The 21,018-nt window shown below is 35.8% G+C and overlaps 1 protein-coding gene across 5 annotated transcripts in view; it reads right to left on the bottom strand.

The window, feature by feature from the left end:
- Window positions 1-18,583, bottom strand: part of TMEM196 (transmembrane protein 196) — a 51,265-nt gene extending 32,682 nt beyond the window's left edge. The window contains exon 1 of one of the 5 annotated variants that reach the window (XM_043589057.1): window positions 17,363-18,583. In XM_043589057.1, coding sequence (XP_043444992.1) covers window positions 17,363-17,509 — 147 coding nt within the window. In that variant the 5' untranslated portion in view covers window positions 17,510-18,583. Of the gene's footprint in view, window positions 1-17,344 lie in introns of all 5 variants that reach the window. The other 4 variants (XM_043589056.1, XM_043589055.1, XM_043589054.1 and 1 more) reach the window with 4 other exon arrangements.
- Between the last annotated feature and the right edge of the window lie 2,435 nt (window positions 18,584-21,018).

Genomic DNA, 21,018 nt, shown 5'->3' on the forward strand with positions numbered 1-21,018 from the left:
TCCCATCAAGCCCTCCCTACTTTATTTTTCCAGACTTGCCACCAAAGTCATATCCTCCATGAAGTCATCTGTCTCCCTTTTTACTTTCCTTTTTGCATCCACAGGATGTTCATACACTACATTCTGTATTTAACTACGTTTATTTGGATTTAGGAGGAGGCACTATAATTTAGTGATAGAATGTCTTCTCCAGAGTCAAATGGCTGAATTTGAATCATGGTTTCATCATTTTCAATTTGTGCAACTTTGGGAAAGTTACTTAAATGATTTGCCACAGCTTTCTCTTTAATTGGATGCATAAGAGAACATACTTCATAGAATTGCTGTAAATAATTAGATAAAATAATTGGTGCAAAACACTTAGAAGAATTCAAGTGCTCGATATCTGTTATTGTTTGCATACATATGTGTCACCAGCTATAAAGCTCTTGGATCCAAAGCACAGATAATTATCTCTCTCCAAATTCTCAGCAAAGTGCTTCATTTAAACTAAGACCAGTAATTATCTGTCAAATTGATTAATTGCAAAGTTCTAGGGTCCTGTATACCTTAAGGCTTTGTATTACTATAACTGCTTTAATAAGATCCTGTTAGAGGTCCTATTGAAGGAGCAAATATTCAGGAAAGCAAGAAAAAGAGAGGGAAAATTATTAGAATTTTTAAAAGGGAGGAAATTATGTGAAAACATTATCAGTAATATTGTAATTGCAACTCTAAACAGGAGAATACACAAAGGAATCTTGTACAAACAAGCTGAAGACTTATGAGAAATGACAGTAGGGTTTGATATGTGTTGTTACCAAAGTGCAGCTTTTGATGGAATTGTTTTCTGTAGTCATGGGCTAAAAGGCTATGGCCATGCACTATTGAGAAAAATGTTCTGTACTTTATAACAGAACCCCTAGGCTCCCATTCAGTCTTCCTTTGTCATTTGACTATATTAGACAAGTCAACTGAATTCTCTGGGGCTTGATCTTTAAAAGGAGAGAGTTGGACTGTATGGGATTCATGAGTTCCTCCCTGCACTGATATTCTCTGATCCCTAATCTAAGTGGCCCTGTTTTTACCCCACTCATTTTTAGCAGACATTTCTCCAGTATTTATGAGGTATTTCTTGAGTATCTACCATGGCACTATCACAGCTCTCTGACACTCAATATATCATTTATAATAAATGTTATTCTTCATTCATTTTATATAAATGAGGAGACTAATACTAATATCACATGATTATGGAATTAAAAGAAACAATCCAGTGAAAGTGCTTGCCTTGTTATGGTATGTGGCAGGTGCCAATAAATGTTTATATTCTCCTTCTAATTGGAAAATTTTTTTCTTACACATCAAGATCCAGTATAAATATTGTTTATTTGTGAAGTCTTTTCAATCCCTGCATGTACTCCTAGTCAGAACGTAACAAAATATATTATATTCAAGTCTATTATAACACTGATGCGCTGATAATATTTTATGGTAATTATTCACTACATATCTGCCACTCCCGAAGGCTCTGAACTCCTAGTCAGGTATTACATATTTTTTACCTTTAAAACTTTGGCACTAACACAGGACCTCACACTTACAAAAAGTTCAATGAAAACTCATTGGCGAATGGATAAATGAATGACTGAATTTCCAGTTAGTAGGAGAGGTGGGGAAAAGCCTCTCCTCTCTCAAAACACTTTTGGTATTTGCCAGATGATACCTGAAATCCCCTTAATGAAAAGTCAGACAAAGATTTGGATTTCACCATTTAAAAAAGAAAGGCTGAAATTTTTATGTCGTTGGGGAAGGTAACTTGGGTGTCCATTTTGGGAAATACTGTACCAGAACACTTAGCATACTGTTTCTACCAGCCAACTAAGTCAATTTAGCCTTCTAGTCCACTAATAGCTCAAATAGTCTTAAAGGTTTTCCTCATCTATAGTTCACGTCTTAGGTAAATAAAGCATGAAGATTTTCCTGATGAGCTAATTACTTCTTTTGATAAGAAAAATGTTTCTAGATTAGAGAAATTAGAAATCCAACATAAGGCACAGATTCGAGTCATATACACAACGTCGCATTTTCTGATAGTCACATTAAAAAAGAAAAAGATGAAAACTTGAATATATTTTATTCAACTCAATATATTCACGCTGCTATCATTTCTACATGAAGTCAACATTGAAAAGTTTGAAATATGTTGCAGTCCTTTTTGCCATACTCAGTCCTTGAAATCCAAATGTGTATTTTATACTTTTAGCACATCTCAACTCAGATCAGCTACATTTAAAGTGTTCAATAGCCATATGTGGCTAATGACTACTCTAGTTGTACAAATCTAGATGACACCTGATTTTAATTACAGTCACAAGCCAAAGAAAAAAGTTCCCCCCACAAATATCACCCAGGAGATACGATGCTTTCCAAAATGAGTTCATTTCAGTTATGTGTGAGCTCTAGAGACAATTTAATTTCTATTGCCCTGGTTTCCCTGATAATTCAATGGGTGATGTCTGCCAAATTTGTATTTTTTAACTTATCAGATACTTTCCCCTTGATATTTCCTAAACTCCTTATGTATCCCTCTAAGACTATTTTGAAGGTCTGAAGACCTAAGATGTTTGGTGATACCCCTTGGCTACAGCAAAATCATGAGTTAAAGTTATACCTCTTTCTCCAAAACAAAAACAAAAACAAAAACAAAACAAAACAAAACAAAACAAAACCTATTCCTTTGAGGAAATCATTTACTTTATAAGTGACTGGGGTATAAATAAGAATACTTATTATCTTTTATAATGATATTTTAATTTATTAACATTGCAGTGGAAAACTCAGCTTACCCTAACACTAGTAAATACACTCTGCTGTATCTATAGCCAAGGATACATTTGTGAAAAAGTGCACCTTTTTTAAATGTGGCCCTTTTAAAGTCATCTATCTTTATAAAATATTTTGACAATTTTTAAGACAGTATTGGATAAAGGCACAATGCATATACACATATTTGTTCCTAGCCACTTTAGGCCAATTGTATACTAAATCTGACTCTTAATTTTGATTTCTTTATGTTTGAATTAAGAAGAAAACCCTCAGACAGAAAATATTCAGAATTATATGACTTTGACATTCCCTATCCAAGCTCTTTGAATGTGTATAGATTGATAAATGAGCTTTGGAATTTCTTTTTTAGAGGCTTCTTGAAAGCAATTCACTTACTTACCTAAATTGATCACTAGCTCTTGTGGGTTTGGAAAATTTGCTAACCTCTAAAAATTCACTACAATTTCCCTGTTGCTTTGGAAAAGCACCACAGAGAACATGCCATAATTTCTGTAAAAAGCTCTTTTCTTGAAACCCCCAACTGGGGGGAGACCTCTAAAATGTGTTAAAATACTTACATCTTCGTGATAGTTTAGCAGTGCCAATAATTTGAGATCATTCCTGTTCAGTTTGAGAGAGTAAACAAATAACTGCATTTTCCTTTCGGTTCAGCATTTATCTTAAGGATTACTCAATATTTTGAGGCATCTATGAAAACTGGGTTAGACTAAGTATTAGATGAACTGCCCTCTTGTCCTGGTTCTATAGTTAGCCAGCAGTGTTAACTCTCAGGGCTTTAGTTTACTTATCTATAAAAGGATGAATTTGGAATAAATTACTTCTATGTCTCTATACAGTTTATGTTGTGTGACTTAATTATACTTCTCAACTGATAGGGAGAGGAAACATTTTAATGGCATTCTCTTCTTTACCCCTATAACCATGACAGACCTTAGATGAGACAGAGAACACAGAAGCCATCAAGGCTCCTCTCACCATTTGCCATTCAGTGTGATAAACTGCATCTTCAGTCATATTCATCTTGCTCTTCTTTTTTTTAAATACACAAAAATACAATGTATCAATACAAGACCTGCACTTCATCTCTACATTAAATCACCCTTCCTCTACTCAGACTTTCTCTCCCTTTCTACCTACTCCATTATTTACCTCAGCACATAGAAGTGTTCCAAAATCTCCCTTAAAATCAAAAACCTTCCTTGACTCCAAATCCTTTCACATTAATTGCTCTCTCTCTCTACACAGACCCCTTCACCACCACTACACCACTACACTATTTCTGTATTCTTGCTTCCCATTATTTCTTTAGCATACTTCACACTGGAGTATGTGTCCTTTACTTCAACTGCTTTTGCTAAGGTCACCAATGACTTCCATGTTACAGTCTGCATCTTACAAGGAAGCTCTCTCCTTTGGGCTTCTCTAACACCACACTTTCTTGGTTTTCCATACATTTCTCTGGTCACAACTTCTCAGTCTCTCTTTCTTACCTTCATATTAATATCCAGCTTCTGAATTTCAGAGGAACTAAAGGCTTTGTTTTGGGTAATTTCAACCAGTAACATGGCTTTAAATACCTTTAAATGGGGGTGCCTGGGTGGCTCAGTCGGTTAAGCGTCCGACTTCAGCTCAAGTCACGATCTCACAGTCCGTGAGTTCGAGCCCCGCATCGGGCTCTGGGCTAATGGCTCAGAGCCTGGAGCCTGCTTCCGATTCTGTGTCTCCCTCTCTCTCTGCCCCTCCCCTGTTCATGCTCTGTCTCTCTCTGTCTCAAAAATAAATAAACGTTAAAAAAATAAAAAAAATATTATAAATACCTTTAAATGTATTTAATGTATTTATAGACTGTTCCCATGTTTAGATTTCACCACAGTCCTATGTTCTGAACTCTAGACACATCTAATAGTCCACAGCATGTCTCTGTCTCACAGGTACCTCTAACAGATCACGAATAAATTCTTGATCTGTCCACATCCTATGCAATTATATCCTAGACACACACACACACACACACACACACACACACACAGTTTTCCCTTTTCTAATCATCTAATTCTCAAAAGAGTAAATGGGATCATACCAGTTGCTCAGTCCCCAAATCTGAGACTTGTTCTTTTGTTTTTTTAATTATTACTATTATTTCTTTTATTTTAGATAGATAGAGAAAGAAAGAGAAAGTGAAAGCAGGGGAGACGGGCAGAGGGAGAGGGAGAGAGACAAAGAGAGAGAAAGAGAGAGATTGGAGCTCAGGCAGGCTCAATGCTCAGCATGGAGCCCCACACAGGGCTTGATCTCATGACCCTGGGATCATGACCTGAACTGAAATCAAGAGTCAGACACTCAACCTGCTAAGCCACCCAGGCGCCCCATCATTCTTAATGCTTTATTCAACAATGACATCTAATCAAACACTAAGTCTTGTCAACTCTGTATCTCAAATATCTGTGCTTCCTCCATTTTATTTCAATATTTCACTGTCATCCATGTAACCATAATATCATAAATGTCAGTAGCATCCTAACTAGACTTGTAACTTCTTGTCTGACTCAAATATATTTTATAAACTGAAGCCCCAAATGAGCTTCTTTAAATGCAAATATAATCTTGTCACTTTTATGTTTAAAACCTTTCCATTATTTTTAATAGTCTCCTATTATAATTAAGGAAAAATCAAGACATTGCAAATTGTGTATAAAGCCTTAAGTGATTTTTTCCTTTTTGCCTCTTTACCTCACTGAGTGCATTCTATCTCCTTCTGCTCATTTGCCATAAATCCAGTCACCCTGGCCTTCTTTCAGTTTTTCAAATACATCAAACCTTTCCTATTTGAGGGTCTTTATCCATTCTCTTCCCTCTAGTTGGAACAGTGTTCTTCCCCTGTTTCATCCGGGTAATGCCTCATCATCCTTCAGAAAATACTGCTTCCTTGAGATGTTTTAGATGTTTGTGCATTATTTGTTCATTGTATATATATAATATATATATATTATATATCTCTATCTATATGTCTCTATCTATCTATCTATCAGCTTCAGAAGATCAGGAATCATGATTATTGTATTCACTGCTAGATCCTCAGAACCTAACTCAGACTGTAAAATGCTGTAGCTGTAGAATCAATATTTGTTGACAAAATCTTATAGGAAAGAGAACTAAGGAGAATAAGCATCTGGCATGAGAATTGGAATGGGAACCTGACTCTTCTGATTTGTTTTAGCTTTTTCTCCATGCTACATTGTCATTCCTCTTCTTGACTCATCCCAACCCAGTGGGATGAGCTCAGGCCCATTAAATGTCTTTACCATTGATCTCAACATGGAATGGTCCCCATCTCCATATCCCTAACCCCTAGGGGTCCTTGCCCCTGAGCTATGCTATCCCACAACCCAGCTCCCTGGGATTTGTCTGCCTTTATTAGATTTACAAATCTCCTTAATGACCTCTGCTTTCCCCTCTCCCAATTCTTTTGCATTTTTAGCATAATGTTCATCTTTAAAATAAGTCACTTTTCCACTTTCCTATTTATATTTCTTTCTTTTCTTAGTCCATGGAAAACCCTGCTAATTATGCAGTGTTATTTTTTCCCTTAAGCTAGAACTAATTTCTTATTTTCCACCCCAAAACAGAGCACTGAAAAAAGCAAAGCACATAGATCCATATACCATGTTTCTTTCACTCCAGAAAATTATGAAGTTTTCAATATTTCAAAAATTCAACTGGAAAAGGATAAGTGTACATTTTTATCAAGAAAGTCATGACCTCTCACAAATATGATCACCTTTACAAAAAACAAAATACCAAAGGAATAAAATGTACAACAGATATGTTGTTGTGCTAAACAGTTCTCCATTAGCATCAGGCCATCTTGGTGGCTTAGCAGGTAGCATGGGGCAAGAGGCAACTACAGTGAAAAAATAAATTGAACCAAAAGCACTCAAGGGAGACATGGAAAGAAAACCCCCACAGTGATAAAAAGGGATGCACAGCAGGCAGTGAGGTAAATCTTTTTCAGAGACTGTAAGGTAACTGAATGAAACCAACAATCACAAGAATGAATTTCAGAAGAAATCATCAAACATAGCACGTAGCTGATTGGCATGTCAAACTTTTCTAGATGAATCCAAGTCCAAAAACCTCAGAAACTTCTGACTGCCCCTGGACCCAAATCCCTCAATGTATAGAAAGAATCAGCCTTGATTCTCACACCATTCCCTCACATCTCCCTTTCAGTGTTGATGGAACTCAGTCTTTCTTGTATTTAATACATTATGCATTGTGTTCTATTCCAATTCTGCTTTGTGATAGTTTTTCTTTTTAAAAAATAATCTGTTGACTATTTTGAATATGCTGAGTAAATAAGGCTTTTGATGTTAGAGCTGTTTCTTCTCCAAAAGTAGCAAGAAAATTATAAATTTTGGTAGGAGGGACTGAATTTGCAGTACTACACATTTAGGTGTCAATCACCCAAATAATTGTTAGGTATAGTCAATACTCATTTTAATCCTTAAAATGGAACAAAATAAAACTATCTCATATATAGCAGTAACAAAATTGAAGAGTTTATCTTCTGAGTCCAAATTTTTGTTATTTTAGCCATTACAAAAAATTGAATTTCAAAATTCAAACACATAAAAATTTAAGATAATTATTTCTGGAGGGAAGTACAAGAAGTTGTCATCAATATTGAACACCCAGGTATGGAAACATTGTCAATAACATTCTGTTTATTAAAGCAGCTTAAACTTTATATATATATATATATATATATATATATATATATATATATATGTGTGTATATATATATATATATTATATAGGGCCTCTCTATGACCTATGTCGTGATGACAATTTAGTAAGTATTTGTATATAGCTTAAGGTAATTTTACATTAATGTGGGCTATCCTAGTTTGCATAATTTTTGTTTATATTTTTATGTTTAAGATTTCTTCATGTCATTTTCGAGTAAGATTAACATAGATGCTGTAATGTATTTGGACAACACTCAAATATAATGTCCATAACTTGATACATGTGGAAAACACAACAAAATTTAAAATGTAGTAGATACATTTGGTGAAGATGAAACAACAACAACAAAAAATACTTCCTTGGGTACGTGCCAGCTTTGAGTCTGTGATTTGTGACCTGTTCTCACAGAATTGAAAATAGCCAGGGACTCCAGGGGACTAGAGGGTAGAAGTTATGTTCTTCCCAAGAATTGTCAACACCATAGAAGAATGTCCACCCAACATGCCTGGCAGTTTCTGAAACCCAGCCAGTTATGGAAATGAGTTGCAGCTCATAGAGGATCACAGCATTGTGAACTTGTACCCAAGTCGGGTTACTAGCAGCCTAAACACAGCATATAGTGCATATCAGTGACAATTATCAACTTCCTTGTATGAATTTCTTATCTTTTAATCTCCCCTGCATACGCATATGAGCACATGCATGTGTTCACACACACACACACACACACACACACACGCACACACACACACACATGCACACATTATCTCTTCAGGTGATTTAGATCACTAAATCCTAAATCTGCTAGGTACTCATTCCTTAGGTGAAGAAACTCATCCTGCTGAGATAAATGGTCTAACACAGCAGTTGGAATTCTTAGGCAATGCAGCATATTCGAAATATAAGCTGCCAGTGTTACTATTATTAATGTGACTGTTATTATTATTAATTCTTCAGAGCAAACAATGTAGGAAAATAGTCAGCAGGAAACAAGTAGAGAAAGAGATAAGAATTCCAACAGCCTAGCCAAAAATAATGATAAACTCAAATACATGATCTCTATTTGGGAGAACACACAAAAATTATCCCAATGTTGACCTAGAAAATATTCCTGGGACCCTGGAAAATGAACTCTAAATCACAACTATTAATGTTTGAAATTGGTTATGAAAAGCACATATTTTCTAAGAGAGGGTATATGACCTAAATGTTACCAAGCATTGAGTCCAAGATCAATTTCATCAATGGCCTTACAAAAAGCTACCCTTCAGAAATGTATAAAAATAGAATTTCTATTAACATAAAAATAGAGACCACGTACAGAAAATTGATTTTCCAGACATACAGCAATAGCATGCAGTCATTGTTGTGGGCTCATCATAGTTATTAAATACTTAACATGTATCAAGCCCTTTACATAAGTATTCATTTCAATTTTTTGAACTCCATAAGATAGGTATTAGTATTGCTATTTTACAGATAACTTAGCTGATAGCTCAGGGAGATAATGTGACTTACTCAAACTTAAGCTAACAAATGTTAGAGCTAGAATGTGAACCCAAGTATTAATGCCTCCAAATCTATTTTCATTTCTTAATGTAATGCTGATGTTTCCAATTAAATAAGTGAACTCTTATATGTCAGGCAGCTGTAAGAATTATTGAACATCTTACAAATGCACCATCAACAGGAAAGCCACTTGAAGTGGGTTTACGTTTGTGATGGTAGATTTACACTTCCCTCAAGTCTCAAGAGTTCCCTCACATCTTTCTTCTGATACAGGATACATGTCTTGGAATCAAGAGCTGGTGTTTTGCCTTGAAATGAGCACCAATGCCCGGTCCAACTGCTTTGGCCTCATGATCATCAAGTTCTAACCAGAAAAGCTCACCAAATTTAGTTAGGAATCAAAGGCAGATTAGTCTTACCATTCTTTCAGGACCCTTTTAAAGCTGGTCTTATCGTATCTGGGTGAGCTACATCTTCACTTGCCAGTTATTATGTGAACATCTCTTTGCTTTAACAAGTCTAGTCTCCTCAATCCTCCACAAACTCTCCATTTTATCGTCCCTTTCATGACTTTACACATGTTAATAGTTCTGCTTAGCACATCTTCTTTTTCTCCTCTGCCCACTGGAAACCTGCCCAATCTCCAAGGCCTGGATAAAGAGCTCCCCCCACAAGGGAGTCAACCCTGATCCCTCACTGATAACTCACATTTTGAACCAGGTTTAAATATGGTTTGTATATTCCTGACTTGCTTTCATAATATGTAATGATCATTTGAGATGCATAATTTCAGTTTACTTTTTAAGGCTAAAGCCTAAGCTCTAAAGGTGAGAACGATTTGGTCTAATATTTCACATTCTTCTGGGAATATGGAAGTTGTGCTTGTTCATCAGTTGACTATGTCAGTCTCTTCTGGGAAACAGGTACAAACAGTGATGGGGACTTGATCTTTATGCCATTCTGCCTGACTCATATATTCAGGGATGGGAGCAAATAATGAGATCAGACTTCAGTGAATGACTTTTTCATGACAATTTCCCATGTTCCACACAATGCAATAGAAAAAGTGCAGATTTTAAAATGAGACTGTCCATCTTTAAATACTAACTCAGCTGATTAAATAAAAGTGGATTCTAGGTCCTTTTCCCTACATAAATTTTATATAATACTACATTCTTCACAACATTGTTAATATTAGAAATAATAATGTATATAAAAACATCTGGAACACAGTTAACTATTAATAAATCATATCTTGTATTACTTCTATAAGACAAATAGCTCAAGGCACCCTGTCTCCCAAAATGGTCTTCTTAGCCACTAATATTTTCTTTTTTTGTCTTGACCACATAATTTTGTCCAATATTTAATAATAAATCATGAACTAATGGAGCTTAGAATCTCTTCTCAGGAATCTTGATACTGGTGCTAAAAACCATGAGCCCTAATTAATAAGAATCGTTGTTGAAATCTAGGTATTTCATTGATACATCTATTAATACTACAACATGTAATAAATATTGCTTCAAAAGCAAAACCATAAAAACCTCCAAGATACTATGTATCTTTTTTTAAGTTTATTTATTTTGAGAGAGGCAGAGTGCAAGCCAGGGAGGGGCAGAAAGAGGGGGGACAGAGAATCTGAAGCAAGGTCTGCTCTGACAGTGCAGAGGCCGATGCGGGGCTCGGACTCATGAAACATGAGATCATGACTTGAGCCAAAATCAGATGCTTAACCTGAGCCACTCAGGTGTCCCAATACTATGTGTCTTTATTAGAAGTATTAATTTGTACTTTTATTTTGACTAACGATAAGAACATATATAGTTTTATATGTTTTCAAGGACTTTGATTTATGGCATAAATAATGGTTCCTACATCCTCACTGTTTGACTTGTCTGACTTAGATAATTGTCTAATTTATCTTATCACTGAATATTTTTATGATAGAATTTTTACCATTCTCTTTACCCCCAAAAGAAAAACAGAGAGAGACAGAGAGAGAGAGAGAAAGAGAGAGAGAGAGAGAGAGAGAGAGAGAGAGAGAGAGAGAGAAGTGCCTTACTGCTGTTTCCCCATTCAGTTTTAAGCTGAATATTTTACATGACCTGTCTAATGCAGATATTTTGGTACATTTTTGTAGTTGATAATGTACCTTGTGAATTAAATCAAAAGGTAACTAGACACATACCATATACGAAAAAAAACAAAAGGTGAGTCAAACTAAAATTGATCAACGGTGTTGAAGAAATGTTGAGACCCAGTGTAGTACTGGTGTTATCTAGGTCCCAGGCAGTCCTAGGATAGTATAAGGGCAGTTGAAGAAAGAAGCAATTTATGCTCACTGAGCACTTATTCTATGCCAATGTTGGTATTGACGGTAATCCATGAAACTGGTACCGGCATTTCTCTCCTTGACTTCATAAAGAAACAGAAGTTATCCAGTGCCACAGTTATAGTGAGTAGGATATATGAATCCAACCTGTCATTCAATTTGACTATAGTATATATAGCTTGGATCTGCATTCACAAGAAAAGTTGCATGGTTTTTGATATAATAGAAAAAAGTACTCATACAATTTCTTCTGTCTCCTAGAAATATACTCAATGAAAATATATACTGCCACCCACTTATTCTGGAATTGTCCATTTAGCATGTTGAAATAAACATCTACCTGCAGAGTGACCACCTGGTAATTTTACTAAATTACTAAGACAGTAAAGTCAAATATTATTTAAGACTCTGAGCTTATTTATTTATAGAATGTCATTTGAATGAATAAGTATATATGTATATATATATATATATATATATATATATAGTGTAGTAGTATACTATATATACTATATATATATATAGTAGTAAAATGAAAATCTGTTTACTTCATAAGTAAATGACCCAACATTATTTGAACAAAATTTTGGGGGTTTTTCCCCCTCCAGTAGTTGTGTACACACACTTTCACCAAAATCTATTCTAGTTATTATAGAATTTTAAAGACAAGCATTTCAGTTTGGATGGGTGGGTTATGCCACCAACCAATAAAATTAAATATTATCTGAGGGCTAATATAGAAAGTTAAATCTCTTGGCCACATTTGAAGCATGTATTGGATGATCTGGTTAATAACCATGTCAATACAAGAAAACCAACTTGAACACTTTAGGCAAAATCATCCAAATGAAAGGGTTTGACTTTATTCAAATCATGTTTGTATCAAGGAAACTGTTCACAAAAAGGTGACTGATGCTTATACTCTCAGATCAGGGCCAAAATCCTGAGACATAATTTGTCACAGGCCCTAGATAAAAATTTAAGCACATGTCACTTTATGAGGATGAAATATAGACTAAAGCAAAATACTTCATCAGATAATGACAAAAGTCACCATTTTTCTTCTATTATACCATTATCAATCAATACCAGAAATAGAATTTTATTTATGTTTCATTTGACACATAGTATGGTTCCTTGAATAATAACTACACTTCCTAGTAGTTTGACTTATCGAACTTCTTTAATTGCCAACATCTAATGGCCCTAACCCCAGTAGATAAAAGTGGCACTTGACAATAATCGTATACATCAAGGAAGATATTCTTTGCCTGGGCTTTACAGAGTCCATGAATGGGCTTCACTACATCCAAAACTTAATCAAAATTGATCTACATGTTCAAACAATACTATTTATATGTGAAGCAATGCCTGTGAGATTACACACTAAATTTATAATGGTGGCTAATTTTGATGAGTTGAAAGAGAATATCAGCTTTGATTCTTTTTTTAACCCTTTGATATGAAAATATGTATGAATTACTTGTGTAATTAAAATTAATTCCAAAGTTGGTTTTAAATGTATATTTGTAATTTTTATGAAGGTGGGGCAAAGCTTTCATCTCATGCTCAGATATACAAATCTCTTATGTTATATATTTTGAAGCTGGAGAAAATTGATATATTATCTGATTAGAGACACATTAGCTTCAAATTTTGTGCATTTGAAGTAACTTCAAATGTTTCAGATTTATTTCTCCTTATTGTTTTATTTTTCCTTAAATGAATTGGATAGATTTAAAAATTAAAAATAACACTTTGAGGCAGATATCATTTTATATATAGCACCTCCCTTACATTGCTAATGTAGGATTAATTTCAACACAAACTTCCAATTGGCTGAGTTGTTGCAATGGTAAATCAGGAGTCCACATAACAGGTGGCCTTGATTATGCTATAAATTTCACCCACCTAAAGTATCAGATTTATTATCTGGAGAAAGTTATAATATACAAATCAAGTATTGTCCAGAAAAATAAGCAAAGTCATTCAAACTTTTAATTATTTTAAGGTAAATATTTTTTTTGAATATTTAAAAGACTGTGGGCTAAACAAGGCTTAGTAAAGTTTCTTTTAATACTTTTGATTTATAGAATGAGTATTAGATATAGATGGATGGAATTTAGCATGCTATATCTCAAATACAACTTAGCACTAGATGTTGTTCTGGACACAACCATCTGAATCCCTACATTTTCAAGTGCCAACCTAGAGCAGCAAAATAAAATTCTCTTGGAACCATGAATCTGTGTAGTACTAAATACAGTCCATTTCCATTACAGATTCATTATTGATGGGGAAATGTAACTATCATACAGCAACTTGGAAACATAGCTCTGTCTATTGAACTCTGTCAATAAATTGTACACGTCAATTATATTTCACATGACTTTCTTTTCCAAAGCAGTTTACTCAAGAGTTCATTCATTGTTATCTAGCAGTAATGTCTTCTTTCAACAAGGTTACTATATCAGCTATAACAAATGAACAGGAAGAAGCAAAAATCCTATAAGGGATTTATAACTTTCTTTCTGTATAGCGAAATAATTTTTTTTCCTGCTTATTGGCCACATCTTTAAACCGATGACAGGAACCTGATCACCCTTTGCTTCATTATAAAACAGTGACTAGAAATATAAGCATCCATCCCCTGGGTTTCTAAGACTTTTATTTTACTATTTAATTTTTAAATCACATTTTGCAAAATTTGCATATTTGGGTTCAAAGATCAAAATAGTTGCCTGAATTCTTAGTGTACTTGACTAGATAAAAAGCTTATGTCAGAGTCCATATATAAAAAAATAATTCCTTCACAGTACGGTTTTATTTCTATTGATTTCTAAAATTTAATTCAGACATCTTGTAATAATGACAATAATGTATTGAAAAAAACTTCATGGCACCAATCAAAGCACACTCTGATTATAGACTGTGGTTATTGTGACAGGTTAATTATTGTAAAATCCCAGCTAGTGTTTATAACTAACACATATTTTTAATTCATAAAATACCAAAGAGATTAATAATTTTTTAATCTAGTTTTTCTCTGCTTCTCCTTGAATCTCTTTGGGAAGTATGAATTGGTATTATTATTATTATTATTATTAAAAATATGAGGCAATAAGTCTATTGCCTTAGACTGGCACACAGCCTCGCATCATGGTCTGGCCCCAACCACTCTTTCCATCCTTATCTTCGTTTCACACATAAGCCCCAGAAAAGTAGAAGAGCCTATTCTTTCTGGAACATAACACATCCCATCCCAGTTTGTGCCTTCATCCATGCTGTCTGAAAGGCTTTCCTTTCTTATGCCCTTCTGCCAGTTTGTGCACCCAGTATTAGTGGCTTGCATTTATTCAGTGCTCACTACACACTATATATTTACTAAGAGCATTATTTCATTTATGCCTTTTAACAGGCCTGTTTTACTGAATATGAGAACTGTGGATGTTATCTCGATAATAAATGACAGATCCGCACCCAGGCAGACTTTGGAGTCCACTCTGTGATGCATTACTTAACACTGTGATACATAAATCACAAGTCCCAATAAACTTCCAAGATCAAGAGAAAAGTAATTGTTATCCCATGGATATTTCACTGACCACCCCATACTCTCACCCTTATATCTGCCCCTATATCTCTCTGAGGTCAAACTTTAATTTCTCACCACTGATAAAGTTAGTGATATACTCATCTTGTCTGCTTTACTAGTTATTCTGACTTATCTTAATAATCTTTGTATTAAATAGTCAAATGCACATGGTTAGCCCTCTATAAATACTGGTTATATGAATTCATCACTGACAGAAATAAGAGATAATTGAGATTATATCACAAATGACCTCTGAAAAACAATTTAAAAAATCAATTTAGGAAGTCTATAATTTAATAAATAATGATCAAAACTGAGTATTTCTTCATAAATTTGATTTTTTTAACTTGAGTTTATAAAAGTGATCCCAAAAGGGACTTGTTGGGGCATCCCTGTTTCAATCCATTCATTCAATCACATGTATTTTTTAAAAATTTTATTGAATCAGGCAATAGAATTTAGAACTGTTGTTTGAGCACCCTAGGTGAATTTTGGTTACTCTAAAGAGCCAGTTAAAGATGGAAATAATTCTTTATGATGACTATATGTATATTATAAATAAATAATTATTTTATTTGCTTTTTACTGGGAAGATTCAAAACTTTCATTTCTGGTAACAAATACATATGTTGGCTCATTTAGATAATGGTACGTTGTCTGGGAAGAGAAAAAAATAATCTATTTTCCTTATGTGATGCCAAGCAAATGTAACCATTCTTTTAATTCTTAAAGATAAAGTGGATACTTTAATTCTACTTAGAGACAACCTATGTTTATTCATCCAATTTCTCAAAATTAAGAGGGGAAGTGATTTGAAGAGTATTTGAGGATTCTCCTTCATAAGTCATCAAAAGGTCACAATTTGCCCCATTTGTTTTAAATGTTGATATTATATTCAATTTTGATAGTTGTCTGATAGAAGTTTTAAAGTCTGACTAATTCTGTTTAAATAGTGATAACTACAACTCTCAAAATAATCACTATTATATATAAGATGTAAAGTTCTCAAATTTAAGATTTGCCTTTTAGCCTTTCATACTTAAGTTTAAAATGTATATTGATAAAATTTACATAATAAAGAAAAAAGTAATTATTTGGAGATGATAGTAACTTACTGAATTCAGAACAAGGATTTTTGGAAACATTCAGTGGTAGAATTGAGTACCATTTTTACTTTTCCTTTTAACTTTGCAGTTTAAAAACATTTGCTTCACTTTGAAAAATTAAAATATAAAAACTCATTTTCCACAGCACAATTGTACTAGTTTTAGGAATGCTGGAAGGTCTCTCAAATCTGAATTACTTTGAAACGATTTTTCTTAAACAAATAGTCCTTTTTCTTCTTCATTGACTTAAAACAAAAATACTCAAGCCATGATTGTTAATTACACCTACCGATCATCAGTGACAGAACAACATCCTATTAAATTATCTTGAAAACTGGAATCAAGCTAGAAACCAAGAAGGATATAGCGTCTATATACTCAAAGGAGAAGAAAAAAAAATGATTTTTCACAATCAGGGCCACACTAGGAATAGTGCTGAGTTATTTTATTGGTCTTTGGTGGAAGGAAAGAGTCTCTAAAGCTTTCCTGGAGATTCCACCCACAGTAAACAAGAAGGTCATTGGGTCTGACATCTGACCTAGAGGAAATTATGACATTCTCTCTGACCATTAGGTACTCTTTAAGCCGAGTTATTCTCCAATTAGAATGTAGTTACATATCCTACCATTTATTGTTTAACTTATTGCCTAGAACTTACAGAAGAGTTTTTAGATGTGAAGTATCAGAAAGCTAGCAAAGAAAAATTAAGAGCAGTGTTTTCTGGGATAAAATATTCCTTTTACACGCATACCACATTTCTTTTCTGTTTTATCAGTGTTGTCTTTAGTCGGACACTGTTGCCCAGAAATACATGCATCAATCTACCCTTGCTTGTTCCTGATACAAGAGATGATGTAACACTTTCATTTTGATATTCCTTGTAAAAGAAACAGGCTAAGTGAGTCTGCCCTTGACAGGTGTGACTCCCTAATCAGCACTATTAGGCAGCCTTTTGCAGATTCAGCCAGGGCAAACTGCTGAACCCCCCTAACCACCACCACCACTTTAAACAAAGCCATTTAATTTGGTCTTAAGCAAGGTGAGGGGGGAAAAGCCAATTAGTAAATAAAGGGACAAACATAAAGAGGAATAATCTGCCAACAAGAACCTACATGCAAGCCAGAGATTTATGATTTTCTTCCCCAGGGAGGGAGTGACTAACGCACGCACACTGACCATCACCGTAAAGAGGTAAAGAGAGAGTGAAATGGCTCAACGTACACACACCCCGCTCCATACCGGGGACGAGTCTCCGAGCTGCGGCTTGTGCTCTCGGAGGGCCAGGCTGAAGCTGACCGCCCCCACGGCCACGCTGGACACCCCCAGCCCTATCTCCAGCACAGAGAGCACCAAGAGGCTCCCAATAATCTGGCCGCTGGTGCACATCCTTCCTCGGTCATCATTCCTTCCAGATCAGAGAGGGAAACCAACCATCCACCTTCTTTCTTCCACTATCCTCCTTACCCCTTCCGCCCCCTACCAGACCCCAAAACTTTTCTTTCTTCACCAGCGAAGCATTCTCCACAAGGACTAGATTTCCAGAACCGGAGACCCTCTTCCCTGACCGGGCCAGAGGCAAGAGTCGCTCCGCCCCCTGGCACGTTCTGACAGCGATCGTCGGATTTTCCCGGGTTCGGTGGTCGGGGTCAGGAGAGGAGAGTGTACCCGCAGAAGGGCTTTCAGGAAGGAGCCAGAAACCTGGCGGAGCCAGGAGTAAAGGAGCCCTGCTCGAGAGGCGCTGTCCAGAGTTCTGCCGCGTCCCAAGTCTCCGCAGGAAACCTGCTTCCTTCGTAGCCTCCCAGACCCTTCAGGCTTCCCTTTCTTTCCTTGCCAAGGAGATGAGCCTTGCTTCCCAGAGATCCAAAGCGGAACTGTTCAGAGCTTCTCTCTCCCTCTCGCTCTCGTCTCCTCTCCTTTGTTTTCGTGGTAACACAAAGTGCTTCTGCGAGTGCCTCGGTCCCCAGGCTGAGCGGGCGGATATATTCAGCACCACGCTCCTCGTAGTTGCTGTGTCGCCAGAAAAAGCGACCTTGTCTGATGGCCTTTTTCCGTCTGGGTTTCTTCTCCCTCCTCGTCGTCCTCTTCCTCCCCCTGCCTCTTGCTCTGATTCTCTTTCATTTCAGTGACCTCATTGGGATTTGAGAGGTTGATGGAGGAGGGAAAAGCCTGATCTATTTGTGGGTCTAGAACCAATACTCTTGGCTGGCTCCTGATCGGCCCCCCCTGGGGACCCTAACCACAATGATCCTCGCGATCCCTGCCTTCGCATCTCCCCTGCTTGCTCCCTTCTGGGTTTGTATCCAGATGGAAGGGGAGGGATGCCTACGTCAACGCGGAGCTCATTCTGTGTAAAACTTTCTTTTGCGTATACACGGGGTAGGGTGGGGGCACAGTGGGCAAAGAAATAGAAAGGCAGAGAGAGCCGAAGGGATGGAGAAAGGCCAGACTCCTAAATTCACTAGGACCCCTATGGACTTTCACCCAGGAATTCCACACTCTAAAGAGCTAGACTCAAGCCTGCTCATAGGGAGCGTCAACTCTCCTTTGTTTCCACAAGTCCCTTGCGTGTTGGTAGTGGAGGTGTGGAGACGCAATGGGCCGAACACACTTTAGTGGCGATGTTGGTGGTCCTTATTCTTCAGCAGACCCTTGCTCTTATCCAGTAGCACTGCTATCCGTTTGGGATGCATCGCCAGATTTGAGCATGACTAGGACCCTGTGTTCACACTGAAATTCAAGACATGTGTACATTTAAGTATTACGTTGGAAAGGGCATTATTAAAAACAAAAATCTGGCTCTTTGAACAACTGACAGTTGTCAGAGTCATCAGGGCAGGAGCCAACCCTAGCTTAGGTGTTTCTGTGTTATAATCTGATGCACATGGTGTTCTAGAAGTATGGAAATCACTGTGTCTGTTTCCCATTTTCATATCTCTGATTTTACTTCACGAAAAATCACAAGGCATCTCATCAGGGAGACTCAGGAAACAGGGAGATGAGAAGGTGTTTTTGGGGTGTGGGCCATCTTTCTCAAAAACTGAGTTTCACAGTTGGAGATAGATTGGAGGAAAATAAAAGAAAGGAGAGGGGCTTCTGGGTGACTCAGTCTGTTAAGCATCAGACTTTGGCTCAGGTCATGATCTCAGAGTTCCTGGGCCCAAACTCCAGGTCATGCTCTGTGCTGACAGGTCAGAGCCTGGAGCCTGCTTCAAAATCTGTGTCTCCCTCTCTCTTTGCCTCTCTCCCACTTGCATTCTGTCTCTCTGTCTCTCAAAAATAAATAAGCATTAAAAAAAAAAAAAAAAGAGGATTGAGTGAGGATATACTAGACCAAACCAGGGCATCTTGTCCTCTGCATACATGCAGACTAATGCAATGTAGGCATCTCTCTGATTAGAAGTTTCTTTTTTGAAAGCCCTAATGCTGAGATCACTAAAGCTGAGTGATACATATTGTATAGCCTAAGTGTCAATTTCAGTTTTCTCTTAAATTTGATTTGGGGCTTATTTAATCATTTAAACTAAACTATTAAATTATCAAACGATTATAATTTACTTTCTTTATGATGTGTTTATATTCTACATTTAAAAAGAATTGAGTCCTCTCACCTTAAAAAATATAAAAGCAGGAAGGAAGAATTATAAGTTATTAGGCCTTTAATAGTCCTCAGTTATTGTGATATTTGGAAAACAACTCAAACATTTATGTTGATTAATTAGTGAATTCATTTTCCACGTCTTGAAAACCCAGTCCACCAAACAGCCAGTTGTTAGAATCCTTCAAGTATTTTTTGGTTTTAATGAGGCACAGTTTATTTTATTTGAATATTGTAGAAATCATCCAGATGATCCAATTTATATGTAGAAATAATGAAGTATCTAGGTTGCCTAGCTTTGGTTTGTCTTTAGTCACTCCTTTTCTTTTCTTTTCTTTTTTTTAATTCTTCCCCCATTTGAAAGAGAATAACAAACTAGAGTAACTGTTCAAATAGATTGGTCAATGCAGACATACAGGAAGGAGTGTGACTTAAGGAAGGGAAATTAATTTTGTAGAGGACATACAAGTAGTGTTAACAATAGATAGACTTCAGAAAGAGAAAGAAATAAGTAAATCATATATTATGGTTGTATTATTTCTGAATGCGATGCCTAGAAATATGTTCACTTAAATGCCCCCACAGATTAATCATATGCCTGAATATAATCAATCTTGATTGATCCTAGATAACTGGTGCATAACTCATAACTTTTAAAAATCAAATGTATACAGAAGAAATTAAATCTGTCTTCACTTATCAGTGACTACCAATGAATTACACTTACTTATACAGAAATATTTAGAGGAATAAAATAAAACCAATAATTATACATAGAGGAAATTATGTTTTATGTTTAAAAACATGAGAATCAATGCTGTTAGAACTTTCAAAAGAATACTGCCTGTTCTGGGAGCAAAGTAATTTTACATGCCCCTTTAAATGATGTAAAGTTCCCTCAAAGTAAACAAAAGGACCACTAAAATTTATTCTTAATCATAGAAATCATAACAAAAATGGATTCAAATTGGCATCTTTTATGCTTCAAAACTGGTTTTTAGAGAAAGAATTATAGGATGAAACTGCAAATCAAATTAAAACTAAACACATACATAAATAAATAAAGTGCATCACTATCCAAATACCAGTGGCTCTACAGTTAGAGGGTTTAATTTTTAAATCATGGACAACAAAGGAGCTATTCATGAGATCCAGTGATACATGGCTCAATACTTGTACATCTTTAACAAGAGTCATAGTATAAAAAAATCTCAAGTTTGCCACCTGCTGGTTTATAAATGACACAATGAATATGAGTGTATAGGTAACCTGAAATAATTCATATTAAACTTATCAGCTA

The sequence above is a fragment of the Prionailurus bengalensis genome, chromosome A2 (genome assembly GCF_016509475.1).
Source record: "Prionailurus bengalensis isolate Pbe53 chromosome A2, Fcat_Pben_1.1_paternal_pri, whole genome shotgun sequence".
Classification (NCBI taxonomy): Eukaryota; Metazoa; Chordata; class Mammalia; order Carnivora; family Felidae; genus Prionailurus; species Prionailurus bengalensis.